The 11,023-nt window shown below is 35.5% G+C and overlaps 1 protein-coding gene across 1 annotated transcript; it reads right to left on the bottom strand.

The window, feature by feature from the left end:
* Positions 1 to 368: 368 nt before the first annotated feature.
* On the bottom strand, positions 369 to 10,315 carry LOC103695643 (armadillo repeat-containing protein 6). The gene is made up of 8 exons (XM_039127352.1): positions 10,087 to 10,315; positions 8,750 to 9,082; positions 7,492 to 7,772; positions 4,061 to 4,189; positions 2,085 to 2,207; positions 1,876 to 1,983; positions 1,578 to 1,756; positions 369 to 767 (listed from the first exon to the last, which is right to left on the bottom strand). The coding sequence occupies exons 1-8, from the start codon at positions 10,220 to 10,222 to the stop codon at positions 644 to 646; spliced, it is 1,413 nt and encodes a 470-aa protein (XP_038983280.1). The 5' UTR covers positions 10,223 to 10,315; the 3' UTR covers positions 369 to 643.
* Positions 10,316 to 11,023: the final 708 nt, after the last annotated feature.

Raw genomic sequence — 11,023 nt, 5'->3', positions numbered from 1 at the left:
TAACTAACAATGTCTATCTTCTGCCATTAATTATGTTTGTTTTGTTTGAAGGAAACTGTTCTTATGTAATCAGAAGTGCAGATCGCTTGTAGAGAATCAGTCTGGTCCATGTGAAACCAGAAAACATTATCAACCTTTCAATGGAACCAAAACCACCAAGTTTTAATAAAAGATATAATGTAACTGCCAAATGCCATCAATCATTTTTAGGATAGTTTGCATACATTTTTTGATTTTTTTTTTGAGCAATATAATGCTGGATCTCCCTCAAGGGCAAGCCCTCAGGGAAGAGGTGCCAACCGAGCTAATAGTTATTGGCTTTTGTGATATATAAATTGGATGGAAAATCTCTTCAAAACTAAATCAAGTAGTGAAACAATGATGTTTCAATTTCCCCCAAATCTGACTGTCCTTCAAATGGTGTTCTTACAGTTTACAAAAACCACTCTTTCTTAAGAAAGTACCAAGGAAATATTATGCTTTCTTAATATGAAAAGGAATGATACCAGAATGCAGCCAATTGATCTAAAGAACTCAAGATGCATTGTTCATAACAATGAAGCCACCAGTTCCAGTATGGCATATTTGAGTAAAGGGCAAAAGAAGAAAAAACATTGTAATCTGACATGCTAACGGATGCAGGTTATGCATTGTAGTCATTCAGACCCAGATCCCTCAGTGCAGCAGTTGCAGCATCCTTGCAAATCTCGTGGCTTCCCTTGGCCTTCCTTATGAGCTTCTCAATGCCATTACCAAGGAGAAGGGTCCTATAGATGCCCAAAACAGTAAAATTATCTTAAAAGTGCAGAGAAGAGGCTTTTGCATGACCTAAGGCAAAAGCAACTACCATAAAATGGTGGAATTAAAATTATCAAATGAAACAAAACTAATCAACCTAATTTTCTCTTTAGTCATGAAGTGCTTATTATAGGTCCAACAAACATTACGCCCATCACTCCCATTCGGTGTGAAGGTTTCATAACCCACTAGGACTCTGTCACCTAATAAACGATCTTCTGTAGAGTCGAAGCCCGTTCTTTGATGTGTAAATTTCAGATTGTTGATGCTTCATTCCAAGGAAAGCTACAGAAAGCAATTCACCCGATAATAAAGAAATTGCTCACCTAATTTTGAAGGGCCCACTTTTTTAAGGAATTTTTTGAAAAATATAGGTCATTTCCTTTTCAAATCTGAGTAGCATTCATACAAGGATTGGTACGACGCTTACAAAGTTGCAATCATTCCTCTAATTAGCCAAAAGAAGCTTGGCATCCTTGGAGAATGTGATAGCTAAAGGATAATATTAAGTCTTTTCAATGAACCTCTCCAGCATTTGGTATCCCTTGTTTGGAGTGTCCACATTTTTTTACCCACACTACTGGATTTAGTATTGACCCCAACAAGAACTTCTAAACAGGTATTAGGAACATCTAATTGCTCAAGTTAGAATACTCCAATCCAAAAAATAACTAATTAGTTCAGATGAATAAGGTGTTGTGCTCATGATGGGATACAAATTTATTCAAAATTTGTTGGTCACATGTGGCATTAACTTTTCTCAAAAAATGAAAGCATACCTGTTTTCTGGATTCCTAACCACAAGATTGCGAATCATAAGACAAGATTGTCTTTGCATTTGATATGAAGCAGGAAACTTCTTCATTGCTTGGATAGCTAAATCTCCAGCTCCAGCTTCTATTGCACGAGCTGCATTCTCTGGGGATCTTAGTGAAAGCACAGTTACAATAGACATAACCTGCATATTAAGAATTCCATCATTAGTATCAAGGACAGGGAGCATGATCAATAGAAATTACATGGTTAAGAACTACTTAAATTGATCAATTTTCAATAGACGTAATACTAAAAGAGTACCTCCTGTAGAACTGATGGATCTTCAGAAAATCTGGAAGATAGTTTCATTAATCTATCCAGACCACCCTTCTGAACAATAGCATTCTTGTTTGCATCACTTCCGGCCAGCTTCAAACAGAAAAAATTCATTATAAGTTAGTATCGTTGCATATTAGAAGATGCAATCCACATTAATAAGCGGAGTTAATTATGAAGCAAGGGCATCTGACCTTAGACATCAAAGAACAACATGCTCTAGCTATAATCTTGTCGTTATGTTCACTGCTGTCATCTATACACTTGAGAGTTGCATCAATGCCACCATTTTCAGATATAGATTTGCAAATTTCGTCCTGCAAGGGGGAAAAAGATCGCCATAGATTGATGATGGGTAACAAGTACTGATAAAGCTAACGTCAAACAGCTAGGACAAGGCTTCATTGTTAGGCTTATAGTTACCTTTATAAGGGAAAAAAGAGATCATAACAAAGTAACCAAAAAGTTCCACAAGGCAGGAAGTCATGCACAATATATGGGGAATGTTACAAAAGACAGGCTAGTTGTGACGAGAATAAACAAATTTATATTACTAGATTTTCATTATCATGGTAAGCACCAATCATTTGGAAGTTCCATTTGTAAGGCATAGATAGAAAAACAAAGGTTTAGATGGCCAACTAATGGAGGCTATTTTGTATCTATTTTATCACTACTAATTTCCAGGTTCTTTCTAGTTTTTTCGTAAATGATATTTTAAAGCTACAAAAGCTAGAAACACTCAGATGATTAATGCATCAGAAAAGCAAGAATAACTCCCACACAACAAAAAAAGAATAATGTTAGCTTTAATTAAAAGAATGAGGTCAGATTTAATTTTCTAATGGGTATTTTGACTATAACTGCTCCTTTTAATAGGTTAATACAATACTATTGGCTCAGTCCTTGCTCTTTTAAGGTCCAAAAACATGGTAAGTGCACCAAGCAAAATGGGAGTGCATATTATCAAGTTACAACAACGATAAGATCAAAGCATCCATGTTTCATCTCACATGCATCAAGTGTCAAACACTAGTAAAAACGAATGAAAGAATGCGAACAGGCAGGAATTCTATATTTTAATGTATACAATTTCATATAGGCTAGCATACTGACTCTCTAGTCTCGAACGCTAAAAGTTAGTGGTTGAGTAGATAACCTAGCACTCAAATATGACCTGTATGGACTGTCCAAGACATGACATATCACTAAGCATAGTTTGTTTTTTTTATGTTGATCTGCTAATCCATTCTATTATTTCATGCATGTGAAACTGTGAAAATACAGTTTAATCTGCATAACAAGATAGCTGCCTTTGCTTCCTAGTTGACATTTAACTGCCTAGACAGCCTAATTAGGCGCACACCTCAACATTTTGCATCAAGTATGTCTATGGAGGATGATGTGAATTTACACACTATTATCATTGTTGCCAAGCTGGTACTTCCCATTCGCTTACTACATCTTGTATGATATGTTTCATCTACTTGGTTTTGATTTTTTTAAAACATTTCTCCCGATATTTATTTTTTATGATTAATTATTTTTGGGCTGCCTTGATACGTGGACACCTACTTGGCCCTAGGTGCTGCCTGCCCTCCCTTCCGCCACTTAAATCTTTTAAAACATTGTCATATAATATATCATGCTATGTATATGTTATATGAATGCTATCAGTAGTTGGTCCATAAAAGATACTTCTAGGATATGTTATGGATGTCTTTTTAAATATATTTGTTCTTTAACATTTTTAAAGGGCTCGAGATATGTACTGGATATTCTTGAATGCTTAACTAATACCTTTAGGGATGAGGGCGAGGGCTTTTTTTAACATTCCAATGAAGAGTGATTGATTTTTGGAGTTTATGATGTCCATAGTATTGTACGGAGAAGGCATTACAATCTATTGATTTGACTTACGACTAAATGGAGTTTGTGGATGGAAATGCTACTATGGAAAGTATAGACTATGCTATTTTCATAACCCATTATGCTTTATAAGTACTTTTCTATCTATTTGTTTATCACTGTGTCCTAGTTGCATCATCTACCTTACAAGATTTGCTACATTGGCACATCCACAAAGATGTTCAAGTAACTATTAAAGTGACTGAGATATATGAATGCATGGATGTTTGAATTTATCTTTTCATGAGACTAGCAAACTTACATTAACAGCAAGAGCCTTTAAAGCAGAGCATGCTGAAGCCAAACTGGATGAACTGATTCCCTCACGAAGTGCATCAACAAGAGCATCTACAATACCAATTTGAGCAAATCTTCGAGCATATCCATAGACCTGGCTTTCAAATTCCTTAGTTAATTCTAATTCTATGAAGATATTATGCTTCTCAATTTCTAAGGAAATAAATTAAAATGCAGAATCTTCACAACCTTGTTTCAATATTGTTTAGCAAATCAATAACAATTTTATAACTAAAGAGAAAGGCGGAAAAGATAAATAATTTAAAGAATTAGATTAGATATAATAATCAATGAAGCAAGAAAAGTACCAATCTTTTTTTTAAGGCCTCGAAATAATAATGTAAATTTAACATACAGAAAATATGCTGTACTTGTACCTTTTGACAACTTAGAACAAATGGTTGTTTAGGGGTACTTTTTATAGACCTTAATGCAAGAAATTGACATCCGCAAAGACCAAACATTCACAAGATTTCCCTCTTATTAATTCCACAAGTGCATGGAATTGAAAATTTCACTATTTGTCTGCTTAAAAAAGAAGATAACACCAGACACAACTGATGATTGAAATGCTTTCATCATTATGGTCATGCTTATCTTTGTACATCATATTTTGATCATGCTTGAATTTAACAATGAAGAATTTAATGTATACAGACACTCATCATATAACATTTATTTCCATTCCAATAAATGTAAAAGAAAAATAATTGACACCACTCACAAAACCTTTTTAAAATGAATATGCTTGTTGTGTTTGTTTGTGTAGAAGAGTTAATCAACAATTATTTTTTGACAAACACCATGACATACATGGAACAATTTTAAATGAATCTTCTATTAAATAATATTTAATAATTACTTTTCCATATAAACAAATACATTTTTGTTAATATCAGTGTTTCGAAAGAATTTTTGGATCCCTCATCTTCAATAATTTATATCGTGAGTTCGTGACTATAGTCTTAACTTGGTGATCTTTATGGTAGGGTGCATGACTGGATTAATATGGTATTGTGCCATGCTAGCCCATGACCGGGGGTGGGCACATCACACGGTAATTTGACCCTTTGTACAAAGTAATACTTAAACACTTGGTAACTATGAAGCAAACACAGATAGTAAAGATAGAATGCTTTTTTGAACAATTTGATCCCAAATGCTTCCCATGTAAATTAATGATAGCCCTTTTAAAATGAAAATCATACTATTGATCATAATCTGCAACATCTAAACTGCATAGGATCCAAAAATCACATATCTTGGAGGCCTGTTACCTATACAACAAGTGGATAGATATGTGTGCTTGTGCATGTGATACAAATTATAAACATTTAATTTATTTGGATTAATCCTTTAGTATTCCTCTTTAACCAGGACCAGTAAAGTAAATATCAAATATTTAGGTTTTGCAGCTAAGGAAGCATTTGACCTCTATTATGAGGAAGTCAAGCAAATTCACGTATCCAACAAGTGATTATATAGGCGAGCACCTAAAGAAAATTCTTATTAAATTGAGCTCTCTCTGACATTTGACCACATGTGTCTCTGGATGTTCACTGATGTACTTAGATGGAGAATTGAACACGTTCATATTGAATTATCTGTTGAATGTTTTAGAACACTTGTTTTTCTGACTGCTCATAAGTTTCCCAAAGAATGATAAGAATGAAACTGATCATAAGTTTCCCAAAGATTGATCAGGATGAAACATTCTCAAGTTCCAAATCTAGTTGTCCGTAATACTCAGTTAATTGCATAAACATCATCTACGCTGTATTTTTTCATAAGGAACATGGTGGCACTAACAATTAGCAGATAAGGATTTGTTTCACAGTTTGGCATTTTCTTTATTTGCTGATATTCACCTCCACTTTTTTCCTATTGAGGCTATGAGATTTGGAAAGGGAGTGGTAGTCAACTTTAAAGACATAATTTTTTTGGTTCTCTTTTTAATAGGACAACATAATATTCATATCTCTCTTAGCAGTCATTTTCTCAAAGCTTGAAGTTCTTTACTGTTACTGATTAAAGTATCAGAACATATGCAGAAAAAATGCATTACAATGCATTGAGTTAATCTGGCAAATATTACTTTCTTTTCTTTAAACTTAATTGTTCCAGTATTCTATCCCTAGGTAATTTCTATATACGTTTATTATTATCTTTCCCTACCGGATCAAGCTTTGATTTAAACCTGTTTTCTATAAAGTGGTCTCAAAATAGTTCAGAAAAATGATTATCTCTGCTCCAAAAAATAGAGAAAAATGAGTACCTGAATACCACAAAAAATGTAACAAGGATAAAGTCTGAAGTCAAAAAATTGTGTCAGCTGGACACTTACATCTAGCTCCAAAAATCCATGTTGGATATGCATCTAACTTGGGTACATATCAGACACTTGGATACCTATGATGTTCCATTATAGCCACTCTTAGAGATCGGAAAAGCATGAACTCTTTCAACAATGAATTTGATCCTCTATTTTGATGTTAGGAGTGAGTTCATCTTCTTTTTAAGATGATTTAAAGATGTAATTATTGAAACAAGTTTACAAAATATTATTCTTCTTATATCCTTAAGTTAATTAGGATGTTTGAATGAGAAACATGTATGTTGAAAGATCTTAACAAACATGATAATTTTAATATTTCAATGTTTAAACAATGTTCAAAAGTATAAATATATAATTTAGTTGAAATTATGTTTTATCCTGTGTATCCCCATACCTGCCTTTCTCCTTCTTGTTGAGTCAGACACTTGGAAATAAGCCTGAATCCAATACTCATGTCAATATCCATGTAGCACTGGTCTAAAATAGGGGTGCAAATGAGCCGAGTAGCTTGTGAGCTGCTCGAGTTCGACTCGGGTTTAAACTCGACTTAACTCGACTATTACCGAGCTTGAGTCAAACTCGAGTAGCTCGGATAGTTTTTCGAATCGAGCTCGAGTGCAAAATACTCGGCTTAAAGACTCACAAGCCTAGTCAAGAATACATATTTTTTAAAATATTATATTTTATTTATAATATATTGCTAATTTAATATTTAAAATATTATATTATATTATATTTTGTTTTAATCATATTTTTTTAAGTATGATCAAGGCTCGAACTCGAGCTCGAGTATAGCTCAGTTGATATTCGGGTCGAGTCAAATCGATCGAGTATCGCTTTTTTTTATTGAGCCAAGTCCGAGCTTGGATATTAATGCTCGATCGATCTTGAGTTGAGTTTCGACCCTAAGTATTTTGAATCAAGTCCGAGCTTGGATATTAATGCTCGATCGATCTTCACACATTATGAGGCTTAACAAGTTATCAGAAAGAAAAGGAATGACAAAGACAAGAGGTGAACATTAATGTATGCTATAGTATCGATGTTAATCAAACACTTACTTGAGAAGCCAAAACACGGTTGTCATCTGGTGTTAAAAGGGAACATATGGCATGATATAAGCTTTGCATACTGCCTTTAGCCTGCTCCCTCATTGTTTGTATAAATAGCTCATCAACTTTTAAGTCGATGAATGCTTCCTTGAGAATTTCGTTACCTGTTGATGCCGCTGCAATGACAGCAAAACCACTATCCAAAACGTTTGAACTTTTACTTCCATTTAGGATATCCATCAGAATTGCAGGCCCACCACTATGCCAAAATGTCTCCGTGCTTTGAAAGTCTGTGAATAACAGCCAAATGTAAAAATGCATTGCTCACCAAATTTTGACCAGCATCTAATGCCCATGCATGCTCAGAGAGTTACAAGTTAAACATCTGAATATTAGTCCCAACCAGAAATTCTCGAGTCAGTAAGATCAGATTGGTAAGTCATATCAAGTGAAATATGGTCAAGTCTATATTTAAGGAAATAAATGTGTATCCCTTGTTAAGCTCTCCCAGATTAATAGAACTTTTGAATCCTCGGACAACAATAAATGTAAACCAATAAACTTTAAATGTCAGACACAAAATGAATCAAATCGTGCATTCCCATACTTCTATATTTGGCAAGAAAGTAGCAGACCAAGATAACATAAAAAGAATCAGTCATGAATCATAACTCTTACCCCAAAATTAAATTAAACTAAATACACTGCTGGCCTTACTCCAATCAATTTGGAAATGAAATCACACTAATTCCTAACTATCATAGTAATATACAATTGACACTTCAGGATGAACCGTGCATTCCTTCCTGACAAGTAATGACCATGATTATATCTAAATCCAAATTGTAACTGTGGAATTAATTGCTCAGTGGCAAACTTTTATATGGTAATAAGATAGCCACAACTACATTATTTTGTTCCTTTATACTAAGAAATATACAGTAACATGATTTTCATCACCAATTTTTTCTGGGAAACATTTAATAACACTATATTCAACGATAGATCTGTTCTTATGAGCTAGATCAAAGAGTGAGAGTTATTTGGGGCGTCATTGATAATTACAGATCATCTACACTGTCATTTTCAACACCGAGCAAAAAAATAAATATATAAATAAAAGACTGATCGATATATCAAAAGAGTAGCTGCTGAAGAAGAAGCATTCGTAATAACATCAGAATGTCAAAGGGGAAAAAAACAAAAGATGAAACAGTGAATCTTTTCATCTAAGCGTCAGACTGAAAGTTAGATACCACACTCATACCGTGGAGAAGGGAACTCATTGCTTTCAAAGCTGAAAGAAGAGGCATCTCAAATTTGACACGAAGCAAAGAACATATAGAAGTTAGGAGCTCCACTCCTCCATTCCTGGTTGCAATGGAAGCATTATCTGATCCCTCAACAGAGCACAAGTCGTATAGTTTGTCAAGAAGCACAACCAGCTTGTCAAAATCCAGAGTCTTATCAGCAGTAACAACCCTCTGATCATCTGACTTGGACACCACCAAATGGTCAGCAATGTTCTTCAGCTCATCTAGTGACTGTATGACAGGATTGTCCTTTACATTTTTTACTCCAGGAAGGCACTTAATGATCCCTGAAAAACAACACAAATTAACTAAAGACAAATTCGACTTTTGTCGTTGCAATTAAAGGTAGACAATAATCTCATCTCTGTTTGAAAGTTATCAAAAAAAAGAAAGAGATAAATACTTTTATATAGAATTATTTTTAAATCTGATCCGGCTAAATCCGTGTCAGGTTGTGAGACTTATATCCTAGCAGTTGGATACTCTACAATGTGTGAAGTGTGGCAATGCACAAAGTCAGAACAGTCCACCACAAGGGACCTTCTTGTTCGAATTTGTATCAACCTCAATATATCAAATGCATGCAAGACTCAACTTTAATATCAAAATTAGCATTTCAAATGCCGAATTCGATGAAAACAGTTCACTTGGCTTTTTCGTTCGAATTCATATCAAGCTCGACATCACAAATGCATGCATATTTCTTTTCTTTTTTAAAAATCAAATTAGCCAATCAAAGGCCGAATCCCACAAAAACAGTTCAATGGTTTCTTGGCGCTATTTGTCATCAAATTTGGCTTCTGATGTACAAAGGCATCAGAATCCGTGCCAAATGACCCTCAAACACGATGGAGTAAGAAAGCGGGCCAAATGATAGGCTTCAACACGTGTCTCCACACATGACCTCCAATGCAGAACTTTTCTTATACAAAATCAAAAGGAATCCTTTCTACAACAACTGAAAAAAAAGCCGAAAAAAGAAACCCAAAAAACTACATCACAACCAAAAATGCACATAAAAGGATGATCTATATCGCCATGAGCAATACTTGATGAACTCGCAAATTGGTGATATAAGAATTCCACGAGTGGTTTGGGATTCAAATCAATCCACATTTCGATCAATCGGATCAAAGAAATAATTAGAATTTTACAGCGGTGATCTACTTGAAGAGGCCCAAAAGAACAAAAAACAACTATTCTCATCCAGAAAAGTACCATCTATCGTGAGTAGAGAAGAGAGAGAGAGAGAGAGAGAGAGAGAGAGAGAGAGAGAGACTGGGGGACGGACCGGAGAGGTCGACGCCCTGGAGGGTTAGGGTTTGGATGGCGTCCTGGAGGGCCTCATCGGGGTCCATGCCGAGGTCGTCCATATTCTCGGTCACGAGGGCATCGAAGGCCTGCTGGGAGATGGTCCGCCCGCCCATCGTCTCCGCTCACGCTCGGCACTGCCTGCTGCTGCCGCCGGACTGACAAGACCGTGTACCCCTTATTTACAAGACTGTCTGCCTTCAATTTTTGAATTCTGGCTAGGTGTTGGCAAGGGAGACGTGCTGGGTGACACCAAATGCAGCCAGGTAGGTGAGTAGGTCTCATCTTTAAAATATCTTTAAATTCCGAGATTTTTTTTTTTTTGGAACCAGCATCTTACTACATGCCGTGAGTACATCCAGAATAATCAAAGGACAAAACATGCTCTAGTGTCACTAGCACATGCTCCAAGACCTCCATAGATAGCTCCAGAGTGATGTGCTGCAAAGGAGACGACTCAGTCCGCCATACTGTTTGCCTCCCAAAAGACATGCAAGACTCGGAAGGAGTCAAACTGCCCTACAAAATAACAGATATCATGAACTAGAGATGTAAGTCTGTTCTGGCACGTCCGCTCCGAATCCAGTCGACCACTGTAGTCGAGTTACTGATGCAGCACCTATTCCGGGAAGAAAGATTTCAGTGGTATTTGAAATCAGAAACAGAAGAAGAGGGAGAAGAGAAAGAGGAGGAGGAGGAGAAGAGGGAGAAGAGAAGAAGAGAGGAAGAGAATAGGTGGGGAGAAAATTTCTTAATTCTTCATTAAACCCTAATCAACAAAAAAGTTCCCTATAAATAGGGCCCCATAAGAACAATTAAAATAAAACCCCTTACATAAAATAATTTCCAATAAACCCACAAATAAGCCCTAAAATGCAAATAAGCCCAGAATAAAATAAACCACAAATAAACCCTAA

Source organism: Phoenix dactylifera, chromosome 6 (genome assembly GCF_009389715.1).
Source record: "Phoenix dactylifera cultivar Barhee BC4 chromosome 6, palm_55x_up_171113_PBpolish2nd_filt_p, whole genome shotgun sequence".
In the NCBI taxonomy this organism is placed as follows: Eukaryota; Viridiplantae; Streptophyta; class Magnoliopsida; order Arecales; family Arecaceae; genus Phoenix; species Phoenix dactylifera.
The sequence above is the reverse complement of the archived record's forward strand: the minus strand, read 5'-3'. Positions and strand labels throughout refer to the sequence as shown.